General features: G+C 41.1%; 1 protein-coding gene across 2 annotated transcripts; it reads right to left on the bottom strand.

The window, feature by feature from the left end:
* Positions 1 to 958: 958 nt before the first annotated feature.
* On the bottom strand, positions 959 to 23,937 carry LOC108892900 (radixin). Of its 2 annotated transcripts, none has more exons than XM_018690675.2 (15): positions 23,707 to 23,937; positions 21,539 to 21,632; positions 12,526 to 12,609; positions 11,438 to 11,533; positions 10,457 to 10,579; positions 9,590 to 9,741; positions 9,258 to 9,341; positions 8,765 to 8,911; positions 6,939 to 7,035; positions 6,653 to 6,816; positions 6,151 to 6,281; positions 5,632 to 5,792; positions 5,415 to 5,507; positions 5,056 to 5,292; positions 959 to 3,887 (listed from the first exon to the last, which is right to left on the bottom strand). In XM_018690675.2, exons 2-15 carry the CDS (start codon positions 21,548 to 21,550, stop codon positions 3,723 to 3,725), a joined length of 1,746 nt encoding a protein of 581 aa, XP_018546191.1. In that variant the 5' UTR covers positions 21,551 to 21,632; positions 23,707 to 23,937; the 3' UTR covers positions 959 to 3,722. The 2 variants fall into 2 exon arrangements, with proteins under 2 accessions (XP_018546191.1, XP_050921900.1); XM_051065943.1 differs by lacking the exon at positions 959 to 3,887 and adding an exon at positions 3,912 to 4,630.
* Positions 23,938 to 24,550: the final 613 nt, after the last annotated feature.

The raw sequence follows: 24,550 nt of genomic DNA, 5'->3' as shown, positions 1-24,550 counted from the left end.
AATACAAAGAGATACGAGGATAAAAAGCCTTCTCCACAGGGCACATGACCTTAGACCATGGGTAATATTCAGTTTTTATAAGACGACGAACCAGAGCGCACAGCCAAAACAACGCTGTCAGGTCTTTCACAAGTCAAAGCCTGGACTTTAACCCCACTGATAATGTGTGGAAAGACCTAGAGATCAGTAGATCACAGTTCACTGAGGCTCTTAACCAATCTGACAGGCTTGAAAGGAGTTTAAAGCAAGAGGGTGGAAAAACTGGTGAAAACTAAAGATTAAAGCTGGGACCATAGTTCACAAATTGATTAAGATGATAAATGGACCAACAGAACAACTGATAAAATGTTTTGAGACATTTTTTTTAAGAAAAAAATTCTAAAATTCTGGTTCAAACATGAATATTTCCAGTTTTACTTGGTGTTTTCTTATTGTAAGCTGAATATTTTTGTTGGTTAGACAAACAAGACATTTAAAATGCCACCTTGGGCTTTGGAATATTTTCACTTGATATTTTATAAACACAATAATTGAATCAAGAAAATAAGTGATTAACCAATGCTGAAAATAACTTACAATGGATGCAAATCTGGTAGAGATGAAACCAAGAAGACTTAAATACTTGAACAAAGTTCTGAAAAAGAGTAGGTATTTAGTAAGATAGAAGAAATTTTTTGTACACGAGGTGTGGCTATAAAATAATGAGACTAATGGTTTGATTTACATAAGCCAAGTGTCGTTACTTAATAGCCACATCTCGTACATTAGACAATATTTCTAAAACATTTGTTGTTTGATTTGGGAGCTTTTTACAGTTTGTGGGTATATATGTCATAGGTCATATAATACATACTAAACATATACAAATTTATTCAAGCCAGTAATACAACAAAAAGTCAAGAGGAGCTGGAATTCTTCACACCGCCACTATATTGGTGATAAAAATGAGAACACACGCTCAAAATTTAAAACTTTTATTTGTGAACCAATGAAATGGACTGCAATCCATCTGTGCCATCTATCTTAAAGAATACTAACATGAACATAAGGAGAAAAAAACAAAAAACGGCTAAACATGACAGCTGGTGACAGAGCAGGCATCATCACAGACGCTGGCTTCATTGGAGGGGACAGGCAGGCCAATAACATTCAGCTGTGGAGAAAGACAGAGTCTAACTGAAGCCTTACAGCTTGATTGTGGAAGGTTTTGGGGGGTGTGGACATGTCAGCGGGAGTTTTCCCCTCCAGTGAAGCTGTCCAGTAGAGCGATGCGTGCTGCTGGTTTAGGGTCTCTGAACACAATACAAAAATATGAGCTGGAAGCACAGGATCTTTTTTTTTCACCTGCTATGGCAAACACAACACTAACAATGGACACTGTGAAGTTAAACACAAAAGGCAGGCTTCAGTGTCTCCTTTCATACAAGTGCTTTGACTTTAAAACTCTTAAAAAAATGTCAACCTACACCAGCTGTCAAGAATAGCATCACAAATAATACCATAAACATTTTTCATCATATTGTTAATAAAAAAAAAAAAGGAAAACTTAATGTTCACTCATTTCAAAAATGCACCCTGGAACATATTTTCCACCCCACAAAAGGTAGAGTCAATTTGTTGTCTGAGCACAAACAATGCTGCTAGATGAGAATTTATAATAAGATTTTAGGGGAAGAAATCGGCCTATTCTCCGTTTTTTTCTGGAGAGAGATTCGTACAAATCACTATAGCGAGGTCCCTTCACATTAAGTACAACAAATAATTCATCTCTTTACGTATTCACGAGTCTCTCAGCCCCGAGAACTCATTGCAGGTCTGAAAACTGCCTCTTTAAAGTGAATTTGTGAAGTTCTGAGCAGACATTGAAGGCCATTTTGATTAATTTACAGAAGAGCCTCCTTGTCAGGGGTTAGACTCAGACTTTTACCACAAACAACTCATGGCTCCTACAATCCTAAACGCATCACAAGACCCAGTCAGGGTACGACAAAATGACCTAGCTTCTTCTGAAAATGCTGTGTATACAGTACATCTCCATTCTGATATTTGCAACATTATTTATTCACCTTTCACACTTTTTTACCCAGGGACAAAATGAGAATGGAAAAAACGTCTGAGCAAGGCCAGGAGCAGGGAGAGACCACTGAGTAAAAGTAGCTTCAAATGTAAGAAATAACACTTTTCAATCTAGATCTCACTTTACCAACATCCAGCTACAAAGCAACTGAGCTCTGACTAGCCTGTCCAGGAGCACCGCCCGAGGATGTAACAGCAACCGAGTAAAATAATGACCCTATTTGTTGTATTTTTTTGCCAAGGGAGGGGGAGGTAACACCCTGAGTGTTTGACTGTCAGTCACCACTGCTAAAATTACTGAGGTAGAGATATGTCCCGGGTTGAGGACCGATGTTTTCATAAGCTCTCCAGCCAGAGAGGTGCCAGGCCTCGGCTTCCACACCCGTACACACTTGTACATACTCACACGCACACAAACGCACCAACGCTCGTATAGCCGGACAGACAGACAAACAACTCGGACACATCACTTGTCTGTCTGTTCTGTCTGTCCGTTTAATACCCTGGGTTCCTTTGTGAGCTGGCAGGCAGAGAAAACCATCTATGGTGACTGGGAATGAAACACTGGGATGCAACTGGGACACACACACACACAGACACAGAGACATACGGCTAACACAACCACCAATTAGCTTATTTTCAGAACACTTTTAAGCTCGAGGGCGATAGCTCAGTGGCACAAGCTCGTTACATGCCATCCTATCACCTCTGCATGTAAGAAACACTTTCCCTTTGTCACCTTTGCTACATTCGTTCATCAAAACCTGTCGTGCGACAAGTTAGGTGGCTCCTTTCCCTACTTCGATTTCCTTAACAAAATTCAAACTCAGAAAATATTGCTATTCTTGATATTCAATGAAACTATTTAAATACTGCAGTGTCATTTTATATAAACCTATTAATGTGACATTAAAACAATAGTTTGAATCGGTTGAATAGAGTGAAAAGACCTCAGCTCAGCTCTCTAATCACTTACAGGTGCTAAGAGAATTAGCATATTTAGCATGTGAAATGTTTTGACATGATGTAACATAGCAGCGTTTTGACACTGAATGAAAATAGTGACCTCATTTATTCCCAAACTCCTCATTGTGTTCGACAGACAACTAAAAAGAAGGGCATCATCAATAAAACGAGTCAAACAAAAGCAGAGGAAAAGAACTTAAAAACAGGGAGAGGACACGTAATCTTTAACTGAAGACATAGAATCATACTAAAGCTTTGCATACAAGTCGTTAAGCAAAACAAAAAAAAAAACAACAAAAGTAGCTTTCTATGGCCATGTTTGCTCAAAATAAAAAAAATCCAATTGCTTCCATTTTGGTTTTATAGTTTCTCTTTTTCCCTGTGCTCAAGGACTACAGACGACCTCTGCAGTTCAACAATATTTGTTTGTTCAAAGTGGCGCGTAAGCAGCTCCGTATCGGGGAGATTTTCAAACTTTCAGTTTGGAGATGTGAGACAAAACTTTGGCAAAGTTTGACAAAATAATTTCTCAAGATTGCTTAGGGTTTGTTGAGGGGGACTCACGGGGATAACAAGGACGGCAGCATCCGTTGTCCATGAAAAAAAAGCAGCCGCTGAGGGAAAGTTCGGGAGCAGGTACCCCTGAGGGAAAGCAGGCGAAGGGGAGAGAGATGCTGTTCTCACATGGACTCAAATTCGTCGATGCGCTGCTTCGTGTTGCCCTGTCGGATCTGGCGCAGCGTTTTATATTTGTCTCGGCCTGCTTTCACATTCTCGGCATGTAGCACGTCATTCTGTGTCTTCTTGGTTTCATCTCTGGCCTCGGCCAACTCTGAACTTAATGTCTGAGTGATCAAAGAGAAGAAAGGACAAGAGGTTGATGAAGAGGAGGAAGGAGAGGGGGAAGACAGGGAAGAGAAGCAAAGAATAGAAAAAGAAAAGGAAAACAACAGTGGGAATTGAGGAGCACAGAAGTTGCAGACAAGACGAGTTAAAACAGGCGCGGAGGAGAAAAATGGGCAAATACGCAACAATCATATTACATGTAAACATCTGATTGACGCGAAGCCACTTATCTACAGCCTCTGCCTATCTGTGTGTCGAAATGTCTTGAGGGTTCGCTCAACATATAAATCCTTGCAACAGGAGGTGCAACAGTTTCACTTGCTTTAAACCCTGAAGCACGGGTCCGGGCTCAGCAGTCACACAGGTTTGACCATGGGCCATAGTATTTTCAGCACTATTCTTCAGCTCTTGGTTGAAATGTTTTTTTGTAAATTCTGTGTGGTTCATATTTGAATTCTTCTTGCCATAGCTTCAGTATAACTCCTGGCCTATACAGTAGCCCAGCTTAGCTCTACAGCCTTTCTAACATATTTAAAGTTATGAAAGATATGAAGTGATTTGATATCATCAGTTGGATCAGTGAATTATCAGTAGGTCTGCATTAAAGCTGGGCTACAGTCTAAGCCAGCACGTCTACTCCTGTTAAAAGCAGGAGTTTAAAGAAGAATGGACAGAGAAGTATGCCTTATCTTACCCTTATATGCCATTGCCTGGCTGGTGTTTCTTCTTTGCAACAATACTGCTGTTAGAAAATAATATAATCTCATTGTTATTCGTGTTTATGAGATGCAAATCTCTTTTGGGTTAAACTAGTGAACTTCATTTTTGTTTAGGTTAAAGAGATACAGATATTGTTTGATTAAAAAGAGGCGGTTATTGTGAAAGTTTTTACTCCTCTGGGAAGTTTTCCTTTCAACACCAGGTCGCTCTTCACAAGCAGAGAAGCCGGTATATTCATGTTATTTTCATGAACTTTTTATTGAGTGTGAAAGTTCATTTGACGTTGAGAAAGGTAGCTCCCAAGCTCATTATCATTTTGTCAAAGATCTCTATAATCTATAACTCAAAAGTTTTGATGTAGCCCTTTCAGACTTCACTAAGAGGCTAATGTGGTCCCTGGGCTGCCATCTCTCATCCCTGTCCTAAAGGTTTTCCCCCCTCTCTTACCTGCAGCTGTTGCTTCACCCTCTCGTTCTTCTGGGCCTCAGTGACGCGTGCCTCTTCACTGCGGAGGTCTAGCTGGCTGACGCCCTCGTTGGACAACTCTGCGCTGGCCTCTGCGTGGTTCTCATCCTGCTCGTCGTGCTCGCTCTCAGCATGGCCGCCCAGAGGTGCTGGCACCACCGTCATGGCGGTCTTCAGCTCCTCCTTGGTCTTCTCCAAGTCCTCCTGGGCTGACAGAGCCTGCACGAGGGAACATGAAGAGGGAGCGTGTAAGACAGCGACACACACCAGATTCACACCAGATAAAAAACATGGCTGAATGTCTGGGGCATTGTGAAATCTGTGGGGGGGTGTGCTTGTACCTTGTGCTGCCATTCTGTGGCTTCATCCTCCTTCTTCCTTTTGGCATCCTCCAGGAGAGCAATCTTGGCTGTGAATTCAGCCAGTTCAGCAGCCTGGGATGAAATAGAGATCACACTGTTACATATACATTCAGACACTCACTCACTCACTTAAATAATCATGCAGAGTGAAGAGGCCTGGAATTGCTCACACCGTCAGATAGACAAACTCACTCACCAGTTGCTCCTGGTTCTTCTGCTGGTCTGCAGCCTGTTTGGCCAGCTCTGCCTTGGCCTCCTCAGCCGCTTGCCTTTCTCTCTCCAGCCTCTCTGCCTCCTCCCTCGCTCTCTTTCTCTCCTGCTCCAGCTCCATGGCCCGGCGAGTCTGTTCCTCGAGCTCTGTGGGAAGGCAGACACACAAACACGTTGCACATAATTTCTACTTAAAATGTATTTTCCACACATTTCAATTTCAAATCTAAGACTGATGTCTGCTGGTTCTGGCATAAATCTGAACTGGAGGTTAAATGTGATTTGTTAATTATGTTTAATCTGTTGTACAATATACAATTATCCCTAGATATAGAATTGGACATAATGAATAAATTAAAAAGTACCAACAAATTAACAGTAAAGATAACCAGACAAATGAAAGAGTAGCATGATAATTAAACATAACTGGCCTAGACTTACAGCCCGAGAGAGTTGAAAAGGGAGAACAGATGGATAGAAAAATGATATATATAAAAATATGTACCTTTCTGAGCTGTCATCGTCTGCTCTTCGATCTGTCTTAGCCTCTCCATGAGCTCTTCTTTCTCGCGCTCTATCCTCTCCTTCTCCTTCTCTGCGTGCTCTCGCTTCTTCTTCTCATTCTCCAGCTGGGCCCTGAAAAGTTTTTCAATTACATGTTTTGGATCACTTTTTTGCATGAGAAACATATGATAGTGACAAATACAGAGAAACACAGCAAATGAAGCAGTCTTACCCTGAAGTCTTACCTTTAACTACATGAAATAACCAGACACAGGTGTGTAAAAGAGGAAAGACTGCCCTCTAGTGGGGAAACTTTAACATCTACTACTCTTTACAAGCAGCTACTTAAAGTGAACAAATACTGCAACGACCTTTTATCCAGTTATTAGTACATTCTGAACAGGATATGTATAAGTTTACACTTGAACTATTTATCTTCCAGAAGACCTCTAATCATATATATTTAAAATGTATATGTGGTTTTGAGTCTTCCTCTGATGTACCTCTCCATCTGTTTGTGGTGCTTCTCCTCCCGAGCCTGGGCCTTCATCTGCTGCACCTCAATGGTGTCGGGCTTTCTCCTCCTCATGTACAACTCATGGTTACCCATACACAATGCCAAGATGCGCTTGTTGATGCGCAGTCGCGGGGCATAAAACACAAAGTCCTACAAGGGTACAAGGGTAAGAACAGAAAGAGGAGGAAAATATATGATTTAATGTGAAGCAAAATGTGTTCTCTTTATAAATAAAGCAGAAAGTATAAAGTGTTGTGGAATCTGACACTCACAGGTGCTTTCTTGTCAATGGGTTTGATGACAAACTTCTTGTCATTGAAAGAGATGTTTCGAATCTCACTCCAGGGGAAGCCGATCTTTGGTGTTAACCTGGAAGAAATATCATATTGTGGTTATTAATGTGCATGTGCAATGTTGAACTTGCATCACAATGATACACAGTACAGGATGTTTTATACAAGTCAGCCAGCAGATGGTGCCCTGCATAAACAGACCACCTGAATTTTTCAGTTTTCTTTCTAATTTTATATCTTCAGTGAACTAGATAATGATAATGGCAGGAACAGGAGGTGGATCAAAGTCAAAGTATCATGTCCTGCTGAGATTTGACATGATAGTTGGTGCTCTCTAATTAAAAAGGAACAGAGAGAAAAAAGGAGAAGAAAAAGGGTACAGTAGTAATGGAGAAGTTGCTGCCTATAGAGAAACAAAAAAAAATTACTCCTCATGTCTCTCCCTCGTTACCTGGACAAAGGGAAAGGGACGGCAGTCGCGATGACCCAAGATAACAGACAGGAAAGGCAAAGCAGAGACAGTGACAGGAAATGCTACAGGAGTTGTGATTAAATCTGTCCTTTCTTCCACAAAGGGAAAAAAATCTCTGACCAGGAAAGACTCTCCTACAATGGACAGGCACAGTCTTCCTCTCTCCACCTCTCCCTCATATTTCACTTCTAAAAATATCTTCCTCTAACCTTGTTGGACTTCATGTATTGTGAGCCCCTCCCAAGGTGAGAAAATATTAGAGCTATTTTAGCCGGATTATGGAATATGTTAATATCAAAAAATAAGAAAATGTGTGCAAAATATTTGTTTGAGTAATTTGTAAACAGTGCTGCAAGACCACCTCTGTGGAAACTATTTTATTTTTATTTAATATTTCTGGACAAATGGATCCATATTCTGGAACAGCTCCAGGTTTAGGGCCACACAGCTGACGACTGGTTTTTACACAAACAAACAAACACATTTACAGTACTGATTCAAACGATTTATAAAGACTCTGTCTAACATTAAAATGAACATCATAATAAACCCAAACTAACAATGTCAAGGCTTAACTACCAGTTGCTTACAGGGCTCTAATCAGTTAAGTAAAATAGTTATAAGAGTTACAGCATGTGCTCTGTGGTCCAGAGGAGAGGCTGCACAGAGCACACATAATTATTCCTGTCTTTTGGGTATTTGAATTAACTACTAACTGGTTTGGAGGACTAATATATTTGAAATAAATGCTACACACACAAAAAACATCCAAAAATATCCTGCGACAGAAATATATAAGCACAAAGAAGCACTGCATTAGGCGTTTCTCCATGATCCTCCATTTATTCTGTGTGGAAATTAAAATAACACACCTGTCCTCATTCTGTGTGATAAAACCATGTAAAAGCTGCTCCTTGTTGTGGGCTAAGAGCTGATCTTGGTTTGGCTTTGGTTTTGATCTTGTATAACAGCAAGTGTAACAGACGTCGTTATGACGACATGTGTTGACACATATGTACCCGCAGTCCTGATTGTGACATGCTGCATCACAAGCCTCAACTACTCACTTGTCCTCCAGTCTGCAGCAGTGTAGTAATCAACTGCAAACCACAGTGCTGTGCCCTCTGCAACAATGTGTCTGTATTTCTACTTAAACAGCAAGTCCATGTTAGGAAATTAAATGGTATCTGATTTCTTTAAAAGAGATTTTTATCCTCAAAAGCCACATTAATGGTAATGTTAGTGTCTGAAACATTTCTTTGTCAGGCAAACAATTAGGATTATAAAATACATTTTTCCCCAGAGTGATTCATCACTTGTGTGTGTGCCTTACTTGTCTTCATGTTCGTAGATGTTGAGGCCAAGGGCATCCACGCCCAGCCACAGCTGTGTGCCCTTCTTGTTTTTGATCTCAAAGTAGTTGACACCGTACATCTCCAAGTCTTGGGCAATTTTGAGATACTCCATCATCGAGTCCTCTCTAAAGAGGAGGAAACGCAGGAATAGTTACACTACACATCTGTTTAGAAACATTTACATATCTGTTGAAGAGAAATTCATCTGTGTACATTTTGATTGGTCACAGTATCATACAATCCAAATACACATTCCAAGTTAAGGTGGGTCAGCACTCTCAGATCAACTAAGGAAACTTTTGGCATTGTTCAACCTTCTACAGAGAGTAACTGCACAGACAATGACATATTTCCACATCCTAACAAGACATAACACGTCCAAACCACATACACTCACAGATAAAATGTTTCTTTGTGTCTCTCTCAAGAGGTTTGGGGTGGAGAATGTGATAAGGAAAGTCTGACACACACCTGAGCATTCCTCTGTGCTCCTCATGCCAAGTCTGTATTCTGTCCTCCCACTGCTCCTTGGTCAGCTTGTGTTGCTCTAGGACTCTGCACACACAACACACACACACCACCACGCACACAATGAAATGACTTTCACCTGAAGGAATGTTGACCGACACAGAATTGTTTCCTCTGGAGGAAATCATAAAAAAATTCTAACAGGGAGCGAGACACACTCCACGTTTCGAGAGATCTGGTGTGTGAAAACTGAAGGGACACCTCCCACAGCAGGTGGCAGTTTGGCTCACAGCAGAGTCATACACTGTAGGCTGTGACATATTTTGTGTGTGTACCTCTGAGGCAGCAGTCTGTCATGGGTAAGGTAGCCAGGCTTGTGGACGTCTTTGTTGTAGTCTCCATACTTGGCCTGGACAGAGTATGACGCCAGTAACACAGCTGTCTCTGGGGGACAGTAGTTCTCATCGTTCAGGATGGCCTCCTTCACCTGCAGAATGGGAGGCAGAAAAGGAGTTATTACATTTATTCAACACTGATTACTTTTCAAATAACTATCAGGTCAGTTTACATGGTGCAGCTAATGTATGTCTTTATTTCTTCAATGTCATATTCAGTATTTGCTTCTTAGTTTCATCTGCTGTCCAGCTGCCAACAGACCTTGAAAAGTTGATCATGTTTAAAGTGTGATTATGTCAGTGTGGGCAAGTACAGTAAGTATATTTCCATTCACCTGTTTTAGGCACATTCTCAGTTTGTGTGTGGAAAAAATAAACAGCCTGAGCAGAAAAACAGGAGAAAACGCTTGACACTTGGCTGAGGTTTGTGTCATTAAAAACAAAACACGACTAAGTGCAATGGATACAAACTAAATGAATAAATAATGACGTACATGAAGCATGTGACCTAAACATCAACCTCAAACTTCTAACAAACAAACTACTCATAAAACAAACAAAAATGTCAAATCTGTGTGGACTGATAATAAAATGAAATGAAATAAAAATAATGCTATACTTAATACTTAAAAAATTTGAATTGGGTTATCTCATTGCACCGGTTTCCTGTATAGTGATTTAATGGCATCTGACTGGAGAATTAGCACCACCAGCTGTTTATCTCAAAGTTCCAAACTCCTAATATTTGCAAAATAATAGTAGATGGAAACACACACAAAAAAACCTGATTAGAGAGTGACTGATTACCTGGAGGAAAAAGAGTTTCTGGGTGATCTCCTGGATGAGCTCCTCTGAGACGTCCTCAGGGAAGAATTTGGCTCTGAACTTGAACTGCAGAGGGTTCTCTTTCTTCACATCCTGCTGGGTCACCTGAAAAATAAAGACAACAGTATCAGCATTCATCCATCTACTGATCATAAACTTTGTGTCACAGCTTTGTCTCAGTGAGCGGCCAGGGTGGCAGAACATGTCAGCTTGTAAACCACTTCCGATTCTCACTTGCATTTCTTGGTCACAACTGTTTGATAACCAGATAGGGGGTCTCTGCTCAAAATATATTCACAAATTTTGTGTTTATGTTTTATGATTTAGTGACATTATAATTATGTTTATCTGCCTCAAAAATCCATAACAAAAGCACATTGAAGGACTGTAATAAACAAGCATATTCATCACATAACACTTCAGTAATGTGGTCAGAAGAGATCTTTTGACATCTGGGGGCACACACACACACACACACACACACATCTGTGCCCACAAACACACACTGGTTTCACAAGTGTCAGTGTAAGGGGATTTTTTTTTGTCTGTCTGTCTGTCTGTCTGTCTATCTATCTCTTGGTCTGTCCCCACAAACACACACAGACACAGTTTGGGGGGAAATTTCTGTCACGCATACTGTGAAACACACAGACACTCTGTCATAGTGGGGGCTGGTTCAGGCTGAAGGGTGTGTTGGCCTGAGTGAGAGAGGGAGCCTGTTAAAAGAGCACAAAACCACAGCAGATCTTCTAGGCAAATCCCAGACAAACAACAGACACTGATGCTGGATCAAAGATGGACAGATAAGAGTGTGAAGGAAAACAACAGAGAAAGATCCTGACCAAGAATTAAAAAGAAAAGGAGGCAGAGAAGAAGGAAAAGCACAAGTCTTTAAATCAAACAACAGCGTGTGTTTTTTGATGTTTATGACACAGGAGAAGACTAAAGTAAAGTGAGACTCACCTTCTTATTGAGTTTGAGCCAGGTGATGTAGCCTTTGCTGTCTGTATACTGTAAACCGAAGAACCAGACCTCCCGCAGACCCACTGTCTTCACCACCTGAGAACAAAGCGAAATGAAATCTGAATTCAAGCAGCTTCAACATTATTTTAAAACTCATCTTCATGGCAGTTTGCCTTTATTTGACAGCTGACAGTGTAGACAAGCAAGAATATGACACAAGGGTCATAATAAAACCAGTCTACATGTATAATTTTAGCATGTGAGACAATATCCTATAACACTTGCACCCAATTTTTACATTCGTTTTAAAATGTGTGGATGTCCAGGATTTCTCAAGACATCAAGCTGATTGTTTGAAACAGTCAGATTAATTGATGTTCGGTGCTTATTAATGTGCTTATTAATAAAATGCAGCTGAAAGAATAGTATATTAGCAGAGAAATCATTTCCTTTTTACACCTTGACATTGGGTGGGTCATTTTATGGGTTGTTGGGCAGAAACCAGTTTGGTTTGGGCTGCACACAACAGAACAAAATTTTATTAGCTGCACCTTAGATGTGCTATTAAATTCAAACATGTTTATTAAGTTATGGCTGTAAAAGGTTCTTAAACTGGCTGATGAATAAATACTCACTGGGAGATCAGGTAAATAGTGTGAGCATAACTCCGATTCACAACATAATATCAGTTAATGGATGTAAGACAAGATGGAGCTGTGGAGGAAAGCTGTTTCAGATGAATAAACACAATGTGCTTCTGATGAACAGTATTAAGTGGACTACATGTTCACTGAGCCAGCTAAATTTGAAATTGCTTTTTGTGTGATGATGCAGTGTTTTCAGGAAGGTAAAAGTCCTCTGAACTGCAATGAAATGAAAAAGAGGAAAAAATCTAAACCTCTGCTTCCCGCTTCTTTAGACAGCAAACAGCAAAAGTGAAACCAAAGTGGATGGGCCTAAAATGTCTGTTACAATCCATTACTGAGTTTAAAAACTGTGTGCATACAACTAAGGCAAATCCTGTAAAAAATAGCTTTTTTTGAGAGAAGTAACCGGTCAACATTTGTGGTTATGTCACTCATGCTCACCTGGTCGAAGAGCTGTTTTCCTGTGGTATTAGGCTGGATGGCAAACTCCAGCTCTGCATCCATGGTGGTAACACGGACGTTGATCTGTAGAAAAAACACAAGAAGAATTTTACTTTGTTTTGCCACATTAACATAAAGCACTGACACCTGTCATAATATCCTTTTCTGCTTCAGAGAAACCAGGTTTTCTTTAACTACACATTGTTGTGTTTAAAGTGATTATTATAAATCAGACAATTAGTACCACACGACAGTGATAAGATGCCTCCCTCAGCAAGCTTCACAATTACAGCTTTCCACGGCCAACCATTTTAAAGTTTTTGTGAGAATTTTTAGTAGTAGCTTGAGGCTTTTTCGTCGCTTCAGTAAACAACCCTAACTCTTTTGAGCGTAGAAATAGGTTATCATGAACATATGCACATTTATGCACTTTGTTGTGAGCAAATGTGTTTGCAGCGAGGAATGGAAAAAGAGGAGACAGTCACAGTCGTGTTCCCATTAGGTAAAGAGCTGCACACAACACCGCCTCACAAAGAGACAGGTTTGTGGAGAGCTTTGAAAACCAGATGGCTGTTCGTGAAACCACACTAAAATAAAAACCACTATAAAAAGACAACAGGTAGCTGCACAACAGCGAATGAGTAGCAATGAGAGATGTGTGTGGTTAATTCTAAGATTGTCTTTTATGGAATAAAAAGTTTAAAAAAATCTGTAATCACTGTAGGAAGTGGCACAGCAGGTATGTACTAACACAAATGATAATGTTTAGTAAAGACACTGTAAATTCCTGTTTCTCCTTTTCTCTTTCCCTCCCACACTGCCAGGGAGAGCAAGCTCCACCTTTCAAGGCAGCCTACTACTCGAGGACCTCTACTGGGGTGGAGTAGAGGATGAAACTCAGTCATTGGCTGTGCCCTGTTAAGCAGCACTGGCAGTAGGCCTAGCAGCAGCTGATGGCACAGAGCAGAGCGGGGCTGACCTCCGAAGCATCTCACATCCTTCCTCCCACACCTACATATGCACTGAGCTGTGTGTGTGTGTGTTGCCTCAGTGGTGGTTAACAACATGAGAAGAGAGACAGAGGGAAGCATGCATGGTACAGAGGAAGGCGAGAAGTGAAATGAGCGGCAGGGTGCAAAAGCACATAGTTTAGCAAGAGCGCGAGTGAAAAGTGAAGAAAAAAAAGCGCGGGGGGAGATAGAGCGAAACAGGAAGCAAGAGAGATGATCTAGGGTGTACTCCCTTTGAGATTAAGTTACAGCGAGGTTACTGTAGATGAGCCAACCATACAAAAAAGGAGGGAAAGGAAAAGGGACACAGAAATACAAAACCGAGGCAATGAACTTTCCTTTTCCTTTTCCAATTATACACAAAACCTCAGGAACGCTTACTTTGCATATTTCTCTCTCCCCTCTCATTTCTCCACCATCTCTCCTGCCTTCATCTCTCTGTCTGTTTCTCTATGCAATGAATAATCCATGAAACTTGTGTCTATACAGCACATAGCTGGACTCCCCCGCGCCACATGGAGCTCAGACCACAATGTATCTGCCTCTGACTCCCTCTCATGAATTACCCATGAAAAGTTGCAGAATTTACTCCACACCATAGACATCTTGTATGAACTCTCCTGCATGACACCATTACTGAAATGTGCAATGGTCCATTTATATAACATTATTTTAAAAAGGGGGCTAAATTGCATCTCACATTCTCATAATCTAACCTGCTTAAGGCAGAGCTTTATTTTGGTTGGAAAATGTGGGCAGCTTCCCCGGAGAAGATTACGTCTAGTGACTAAGTGATTGTATTTTGCCTTCAGGCAGGGTCAATTTTCATTTTCTGCATTAAAGTAAATATTTTATGCTCTTTGAGACCAAATCTCTCTGTCATGCCTGCTGCCAATGTGTCTTTCAATGAAGATTCCACACAGAGACACACTTTATTTTTAGTCAACATCAAGACAGAGGCTTAATCCATGTCTGGGAGAATCAACCCACATTGTAATATCTGCCAGTTATCTATCTGCAGGGCTGGAAAAATGAATGGATTCACAAAAGGAAGACTTTTCAGGCAACAGAGGTGAAATCAGGGCAGCAGGTGAATAACAGGAAAGACACACAAGCACATTCATTGAGGTGTTACATAGATTGGTTTTGTATTTCAAATGTGGTGACTGCGTACCATAACAACCCAAGAAACGTCATTTTTTGGTTATTCTGGTTACTCACTCTCACTTTTTAGTTCTAGATCAGTTTTAGTGTGATTCCTAGGATTGATTTTGAGATGATTATGAATGTGGGTCTACATGTAGATAGACTTAGAAACTTAGACTTAGACTTGGCTTTATTGATCCCTTTGGGATGACTCCCTCAGGGAAATTAAATTTCCAGCAGCTTATAAAGGCAGAAGCACACACACACACAGGACAGTTTGCAAACGACAACAGCAACTGCTTGCAAACAGGTATAAAAAATAGGATAAAAAATAAACAATAAACAGTAAACTCCTAATAGGATAAAAAAAAAAAACAGTAAACTCTCAGCTAAATATACAAAATATAGATAGAATAAAATAAGGATGAAATAAGATAAATATAGAGAACTGTATATGGCCTGGCCTTAAATTAAATGATTGCACTGTGGCGGTGCTCTGGATCTAGATCTCTGGACACTCAACAGCAATGACTGACATCCAATAACATTTGCAGCTTATTACAACACAGCCCTGTCCATTCAATGAGGATGCTATGGATATTGTTACATACTAGAACATGAGCTACAGCTACCTTGGAGAACCAGCTCTCAACTTAGATGAACAGATTATGGATTAACATTAATATTATATACTACGGCAGTTCTCTTCTTTGTAGCTCAGAAAAAACAAAATAAAAATATTCCAAACAAGCGGAACTACCACCCAGAAAACTGGTTAACAGAGCTGGTAAGCATCAACACCTCCGCCCTCTCTTTTTACACTATGTATGTCAGCGTTTCCCACAGGTTGAGAATTTACTTGTGGTGGTGGGCGGCACAGCATGTGACCGATGAGACTCATGCAGCTTTGAGGGGGAGAGTGTAAGCCAGGTTATTTTCTGTAGCTACAATTTACAGTCCCCTATCGGTAGATGCTAAGTAGACGGCTGCACACAGAGAAGCCTCCAGTTCCCACCCAGTTACTGACACAAATCAGACAGGTATGTGGCCAAAAATGAGTTTGAAAAAAGAGAAATGAGGCTGATGTACAGGAAGCTGCACACACAATGTAATGACTGTGCAGCAGCGATGAAAAAAATCCTACAAAATGGTCTCTGACATGTTCCTTGAGTTGCTGTTCAGTCCCTGCCTGTGGGTCTCTGGCAGAGAGTAAACAGAGGCTGTGGCTGTGTATTCCTGTGTAAAATAAACCTCTGCTTGCCCTGTGGCAGCTATAACCTTCAGTGCACATTTTAATGTATTACCACGTTAAGTACAAGACTGAGGTGTCCCACAGATTTTCCAAGTATGGACTGTCCCCGTCACAGCGGTCTCAGATGACACGGGCTACATCTCATCTGACACAAAACAGCAATAAACAGTTTCTGGACAAGCAGACTGTCCATCACTGGAAAGGTGGAGTGGATGAAAGCATCGTAATCCACAGGGTCCTCTGTGATCGCTATCTTCGATGGACATTTAATATTTATTTCAAGTGTTGAAGTCTTTTTGTAAAAAGATTCTGCAACAAATTTAGTAACAGTAACTGCAAGTTTTAGCAACTAAACCACAAGTGCACAAAACTAAACCCTGATAAAAGCTGCATCAGCAAAATGACCTGTTCATGGTTCACTGACAGATGAATTAAGACTTTGTGTGGGTTTCAAGAGTGGCTGCCTCGCTGACTTTCTGAGAGAGGAGTAGTTATGGAGAATGTAGTGCTGAGCTGGGGTTTCCAAGTGACCGGCCTTGAATGTCTCTTCCCCTGTGTTTGTGTGGGGCCCGCCTGCCATCAGCAATCAGCTGTGAAAGAGCCAGCCTTTGTGCTGCATGTGTGTTATGTGTCTCTGCCAAAACATAGCTGTCCCACAGAGAGGAGAGAGAGGTGGAATCCTGTATGGACCAGACGGTCAGTTAATCCTCTCTCTCCTGCAGAGAGAGGGGGGAGGAGACGAGGGACAACAACATGCCGAGGCACTGACATAGCTAATCACACATGCCGACAACTGAGAAGTCTCGAAGGAGTGACTTTTGCAAGCCTGTCCTTATACGACACTGTCCGTCTGGTGACACTAGACGCACTGACTGGGCAACATGACAGTTCTCAAAAGGAACAATCAGATCTCTTTCAAAACTAAAAGGCAAGAGTTAGACCAGCGGCATTGTTCCAACAAAGACATATTTCACAACTTATCAGATTCTTTTGCAGGTCAAAGCATGTATACTGCCCATAATTCAGGTGTGTTTGTCAAATGCTGCCCTGCCATTTAAGGGAGTTTGTGAGTCATGACTGACTGACTGGCTTTAAAGTTCCCAAAAGCAAGAGGTAAACCTTAAAACTAGTTTAACACTTGATGTCCATTTAATGCGGCTGTGTCACGTTCCAGTCGTGGCACTGCTCCAACACATCTCTGTCGCCATTTCGATGTCAACGAGAAGTGTTATAGAGGCAGACCATAAAAAGAAGCCTGGTCCTCAGCAGCCACATTTGCAGTATAGTTTTCAGGGACAGTGCTGATATGTTTCATGTTTGCAAACATATTGAATGCACATTTGCAGCTCATCTAGATGTGGTAACAGATGCTTTGCGGCTGTATCTTACTCTGTTTAATTGCTGTACTGCCCCCACACCATCTTGTACAAGTATTTCCTGAACAGTCTATATTAGCAGCAGGAAACATATCTGTGTCCCTCTTGTTTTTCCATCTTTTTCTCATCGCTCTCTCTACTCACATAAAAATACAATATTTAGCTGTGCCGTATGTGTATTGAGACAAAGTCAGTAACAACTAAAACACATTATTAAATACAAATTTTAAGTTTTATAACATTCTATATGCATTCACACGCATGAGCATTTCATGTTTCTAGAACACAAACTGATTTATGTCAGCCATGGGACACTCCATTCACACACCTGGTGGACACAGGCAACATGGCTACAGTAAAGTCACGACAGAGACGAAAAGCCACACAAACTGTATCTGGTTGACAGTGCAGGCAACTCCCTGTCCATCTCCAATCACATGACATTGAGGCCCAGTGGTAGACAATGGAGAAGTGAAGACAAGGCTGAGCAAAGCTTTTGTGTGTTTACTGGTCTGTTTTTTCTCACACATGAAAGTGGGGACTATTTTGCACTGTGTGTCTCCTCCTACCTCACAGATAATATTGTGTAACATTGTGCAATGCCAGTAGACAGACCTTAAGTTGCTTTAAGTACAGTTTAAGACTCTGTTTCACTGAGTGGCCATATTTTTTCAAGTGCAGTGGCTGTATTATTTACTTTTTTGTTTTGTTTTATGGTCTGAGTGCCATTTTACAATATTTCTAATTCCCCCTCTCCATTTCAATTGTGAAGATGAGTTCTAACTCAGACAGGCCCCTTGTTAAATGTGCAGCTGTTTAGTTACTGTAAGCTGTTTAGAGGAGCTTTGCTGAGAGAGGCCATAAGAGAGACACACACACACACTTCAATCAGTAGAGCTGCTAATCTGGCCTGCTGGGCTCTGAGCAGCTGTCTGTCCCTCTGATTAACCCCCCCTGCAGGGTGAGGCAGGCCTCAGAGGGAGGGAGGGAGGAATGGAAGAGGGAGTGAGAGCGGAGGAAGGAATCACAACTACCTATAAACACAACCCTTCATCCTTTAGGGGAGAGGGAAGGTGAACACAGAGTGGGGGGAGCATCTCTTTCACAAGGGAACAAAAACATCCACTTATCCATGCCCAGTTGACTGTTGTACAGGCAGGATCTGAAATGCTTCCAGTGATTTTACAAGATACACTTGAGGGATAATAAAAGGGAAAAGGAGGGCCTTGCTTACCCTACTTGATTATGGACCTAGCTTTTGTATTGTAAATGAGGTGAGGGGTCAAACACAACTGGCAAACAAGAGCTGTAGTGTTGCCCAGCACCAGCAGTGCACCTCCTCCCTTCCCATAACCCTAGCTGTTTTCCAGCCTCTTAAAACAACTCTTGTTGAGTATCTCCTGAGCACTACCTGCCTCCCTTTCTTCTCTTTCTCCATTTCCCATTATTCCTCAACTTTATGCTCATCTCTCTGACTCCTCCTTTCAGTCCATGACAGTCCCTCGATCTTCTGTCGATAATCCTCTCTCTTCACCTTGCGTCTATGCTTCCATAGAGACAGGATGTTGACACAGACTGGGCCCCGATATACACAGCGGGCCCCCTCTCTCCAGCAAACAGGAAAACAGCCACAAGCTAGGAAGCCAGTGAGGGCCCTCTTCCTGTGGGGTGCTGTCACCTCATAATCCCCCCTCTGCCCCCAGCCCAGAGTGCACTGAACAGAAGGGGTGGGGTCGCGTGGGCGTGGGATATGATATCAAGAGATAAAGAGACGGCACACTGATCTGTGTAACTGTATAATATGTTCATAGACACTGGTGTTGATGTCCTCAAATAGGAATGCTACTATCTAACTCATGATCAATTAATCACCATTAAAAAAATCTATTGATGTATTAACCAATTATCTGCTAGTGGCATTCAGTCAGCTTCGGTACAACTTCTCAATTTAACAGTATGTTACACACACTTTTCAGTCCAAACTGATGACAGAAAAAAACCCAAGTAACATAGACCAGTGGAATAGGAGTGTACAAAGAGTCATTAAGGCAGAAATGTCAGTCAGCAATAAAACACCTTCCAGGTTTCTGGTTCAATTGATTTCAAGTGGTTGGTCTCACTATGAAAGGCTCCACACAAAACTCACCTTTGACCATACATATGTGCTCTTATCCTAAAAACTACTAACACTATGGTCTATTGTTGTCAAGAGTCTGAACAGTTTTCTTTAAAAGTTGCTGTAGAGCTCAGCACCTGAATGCCTCTTGAGTGTCAGTCTAATTAGTTTATCTTCAGTTAGACAATTAAGTTATGAAGTAACTTAGCTTTGGTCAGTGTTTCACTTGAAGAACAAATGTGGTACAAACAAGAGAAGCAACTTTGGAAATAACAACATTGCAGCTTAAATGATTAGCTGATTAGCTGAGGAGCAGAAAATTAATGTGCCACAGTTTTAATAATCAATTAATCAGCTATCAAGGAAAGAGATCCAGCTGCTCAAATTAAAGTTTTTTTTGTTTTTTTTAACACAAAAAACAAAATAAAAAGTTCTGCAGGTATTATCAACATCGTATGTGCATTTGGTGTTTAAAAAGCAAAAAAAAAAAAAAAGCAAAATGAATCTCAACACAGTGGGTTGGTTTCATCTGTGTGTGTGTGTGTGTGTTTTGACATAACACTTAATCTGTAACGTTACCACAACCTCAGCCAGACTCTTGCTCAACAACATAAGGGTAAAATCAAAGTCTTCCCATGAACAAGAGCCATGTGTTTTTCTGTTTTAGAAAAAAAGTTTTAAAATCTATTAAGTTAGCTGTTACTGAAAATGCACAACTGAAAAACGAATGTAGTGCCCTCCCTGCTCGCTCAACAAACTCTTTTGTTACTCAAACCTGCGACTGTTTTTATGGCAGATGTGTTCAGACACTGAGACATAAGAGGCCTATTCCAAAAGTTTTGAAGTCTGGCACCAGTCCCAGAGAAGGTCACGTCTGATGTGCTCTGGTCTTGCTTCCTCTGTTTATTATGTCAGTGCCTCCCTGCGACAAGCTGTACTTTCTCTGTCAGTTATTGTCTGTGACAAAGATGTCACTCTCAGCAAAGTGGCCGGCGCTCTGCCGTCCTAGGAGCTGTTTTTGGGATGGTGCCCTGGTGACTCAGGGGACAAGAGGGGGAAGTGGAGGATGACATCAGTGCCTGGCTGCTCTTCTTCTGTAGCTTCCCAAATCGCCCCCTCCACCACCACCCACAGACACACACACATACGCAAACACCCACCACAGCTAGACGGGAGATGTGCTTCATTTGTGGCGAAGCCTGAAGCCTGTTGTTCTCAGTTCCTAGGAAAGTTTCTGATGTAAGCTTTAGCAACTTGACCCTGAAGTCTTTCCAACTCTAATCAAACGTAGTGAGAGCTTTGTTTCAAACTCATCAAGTAAACCAGAGCTGGTCAACTAGGAATCCCAAACACTCAGAACAGCTGTGTCGTATTTTGTTTGCACTGAGTAACAAGTGGGTTAGACAACGTCATACATTAAAAATCTCTTATAATAAAGTGAAAACTAACTGTGCAACATGCAAAACCTCCAGACTCATGTGTGACCTCTCGCTCCTGTTTATGATAAAGAAGCAGCAGGACAACGGTGGGAATCAGACAGCCATGAAGGGACTGCATCAAATTGGTTTTGTTTTGGCGTTGTTCACATCCCAGGACTCTGGCATTCTCTCCACCCTTTAAGCAACAATGGCAGCAGTGTTGCAGTTGCAGGGCCTGTGGGCCAGGCAGTACACTTCACACTCTGGCTGTTGTTTACTTGGAAGAGGCGTATGAGGAGTGGGAGCAGCCATGGGGATGAAACTGCCACTTCCCAGAATGCTCAAATGTAGCTTTGGGCAGCAGTGCACGCCGACTATTACGACAGCTAGAAAGCAGTTCTAAAGAGTCAGTTTATTCAAGTAGACCAGGCAGGAACAAACAAGCAGCTTTCATGTTTCTGATTCATATCATATATCCTGAGCTACATGAGTTACTGCTTAATAATTGTAACATCACAACTGTTTTCCCCCCATCAAACAATCTGTACCAATTAGCAGGGAAAGTGCTGAACTCAAGTGTTTTTTCCTGACGTCTTCCCCTTAGCGCTGCATTTCTGTACTTCTCTGTAAAACACAGTATAATAAAAGCAGCTGACATTTGTACGCCAACTCTCATCTAGCTTTCAGCTTCTTACCGGTTTCGGCATCTTTGCTTCCTCTCCTCCTTACACCCGACAGCTGAGAGGATAAATCCGTCACAGGACAACAACAGCAGTTGTATCACAGCGCCTGAAAGCGAAACAGACAATTTTCTCATTAGGCACACAGTTGAAACAATATGAACAGCTGCCTGTGTAATATTAGTCTCATGAGTTTTTAGTATTGCCTGTGTAACTAAATATCCTGTCAAGAAACAACACATTTCAGTTCAGTAATCAATCTTAAAATTTAGCATATATTGGACAATTCGATGCATAAAGCAGAAAATAACAGAGAGAAAGAGCAATCTGAAAAACAAAAATAAATCAAATGTGTACAAGTGTACAGTAACTGTTGCAAGGTGTGTGTGGGTGAACCTACTTTCAATATCACTACTGTGGAAGAGAAAACTGAAAGACAGTCTGTGATTTATGTAGTGACTCATGGGATACTGTAATCACCATCAGCTATACCATATCAACCTAAAAGGTCAGCCTGACAAATATCCAGATACTTGATTTGCATGTTTTTTTCTGTTTCACACTGCCACTGCCTGCTCACCCTTAATTTGACCCATTACATAACTAAAAAACACATTCAATATTTTTTTCTGATTTCCAGCCACACCTACCTTTGTAAGAAAAGTGATATGGCCCTGAACCAAAACAAGGAGGAAGCAAGAGACTAAATGACTAAATGAAATCCGACTTTTCTTATTGATTACATTGAGTTTTTCATTGGTGTACTTTCTGACATGTTTTGAGCAACATACATGTCACAGCACTGAGTATATCAGACCTGAAACACAAGCCTGAAATAGTTTGGTGGTTGCTGTGTGAACACGCCATCAGTTAGATCTGGGTGCCCTGGTATGGTCCTGATGGTATATTGTACTCTATCCTAGATAACACTATCATAATCTAAGTTTACAAAGTCTTCTATTGGCAAATAACAGATAACACACCAGCATCACAATCTGCCATTGATTGTGTCTTAGTAGATGACACTTCTGCAGAGGCTGTCAACAGGGCTCTCAGTTTTAATCAGTTTTTATAGTCTAAGCATCCTTTTCTTGTCACATACATTTTCATATAATACTGCTGGTATCCAGCTCAAAGACAATTTAGGTACTACATTAGGCATTCTTATAAGTATGAAGGTAGGCAAGTGGCATGCAGTTCTTGTCTTGTACAATCCTGCAATGACAAATTGGCAATTTTAGTCATTTTACTGATCTACTATATTTTGAAATGAATGCCCAGGCAATCCTGTGATGTTGACTGGTTAGGCAGCACTAAATGTTATTAATCCAGGATGAAAAACAAGACTGTAAAATGACTGTACTCCATTTTGAAAGCTGAAGGAGGAACAATAATTACAATCATACTGACTAAAAATGAGTATCATTATTTTAACAGTCAAATAAATCTTGTCGTTAGAAATAACGGTTTGGTGGAAATGATGGGTAAAATCATGATAAACTTGTGAGGAAACCCACTGGAGATTTGAGCCGTAGCGTTTGTACTCCAGATGAAGACATGCCCACTTGTAGCTTGTAAGCAATTAGCTTCGCCTATTTACCCGCCGAGAGTTGGCTTCCGTTAGGTTGCAGTTAAACCACTGTTTAATCAAATGCTACTCAATAACTGTTACACTAATGACAGAGCGTTAGCTACAACGACATGACACGACGAAAAATATGAAAATACATGACGTGTCAAATGGCTTTTTAAAAATGAGTTTCGCACGATAACACAGTGTTAGCCGTTACACTTCACTTCTTTCCTAAAATACTCTTCATAAAGTCAAAAGGTGGCCCGCTGTGAATGGCTGACATTTTCCAAGATAGTGGGTGTAGTCTATGTAACGGGACAAGCCTAGCCACCGGGGCTCGTCTCGCTCGTACATGTGAAGTTTTAAAGCACATTTAACGTGTTGGCCATGATTAATTGAGCGCATTTGACACCTAAAAAAGAGGAAACAAGCAGAAAAATGTGGCTTAAAACCACGTAAGGCGCACTACGGTGCATTAATGAGGCACAAACTTCGCACAAGTCAGCGTCTATATCGGTGCCGAATAAAATAAGAATTGGTCGAACACGAGGATATCCGCTATTGCATCAAACTTGAGGAGAAGCTCATCTTTTAGGGAGAGGCAACTCACCGGGGGGACGAAGTATGTCTTTAAATTGATGTGGAAAGCCCGGTATCTTCAGGTGTGACAAAAATATCCACGGTGAAAAAACCTGCTGTAGTTCCCGGTCCTTATCTCTCCGTGCTTTTGACGAAACAAATTCCCACAGACATAGAAAAACCGTTGAAGTCTAAACAACCATAAGGCGATTTGGGGTGCCACTGTCGAGCCCGCCGGAATAAAATGCAACGACTTCCGGTCTCACCTTTAAAAATAAAAGCCCCATGCAAGAGTACGTGGAGGGAATTGTAGTCTAAATCCTGCCAGTATCATGACGACAGCAACAAGCGCAGCCCCGAGTGATGAAATACAAAATAATAAAAGTGCAAATGTAGTTCTTTCAATATCTCTTCTACAGACCTTTACACTACTTAAACCTATTCAACAGCGCTGCTGCCAAAAAACTGACACGTATAATAAGAAACTTAACAACAGACTTTTATGGATCTGTAGTTCTATTCTGTATCTTTTTAATCATCCAACTAAAAGCTGGATTTTAAGTTACATTACTGGTGCGTTTCATGTTTTTATTTTAAAGGAAAAATGCCCCTTTTCCGTTTTTCCCTCCAGTTTCTGCCGTTAACTTGATGCAGCTAATTATGGAGATGTACAATATGGCTGTCAGTGGCCGAGAAGTGGATGCAAGGTATGTATGGAGCATGCATCGTGCCATGCAAGGTATAGGGGGTGATTCATACCAGTGTGGGACTGAGCACGTAAGACACAACACTCAAAGCAAATTGCACTTGCTCCAAGACATTGACTATTGCGTAGCATTATCTGCAGAGCCTTAAAGACTTTTATATTTATAGAT

Source organism: Lates calcarifer, linkage group LG7_2, assembly GCF_001640805.2.
Source record: "Lates calcarifer isolate ASB-BC8 linkage group LG7_2, TLL_Latcal_v3, whole genome shotgun sequence".
NCBI classification, from domain to species: Eukaryota; Metazoa; Chordata; class Actinopteri; family Centropomidae; genus Lates; species Lates calcarifer.
This window is presented reverse-complemented; position numbering and strand designations above follow the sequence as displayed.

What these genes read in the sequence shown, in the direction of transcription:
- LOC108892900 (XM_018690675.2), bottom strand. An exon ending in CCATTGACAAGAAAGCACCT is followed by an intron (nt 6,817 to 6,938) that starts GTGAGTGTCAGA and finishes GTACCCTTGTAG; the next exon opens with GACTTTGTGTTTTATGCCCC. An exon ending in CCACAGAATGGCAGCACAAG is followed by an intron (nt 5,293 to 5,414) that starts GTACAAGCACAC and finishes TCCCTCGTGCAG; the next exon opens with GCTCTGTCAGCCCAGGAGGA.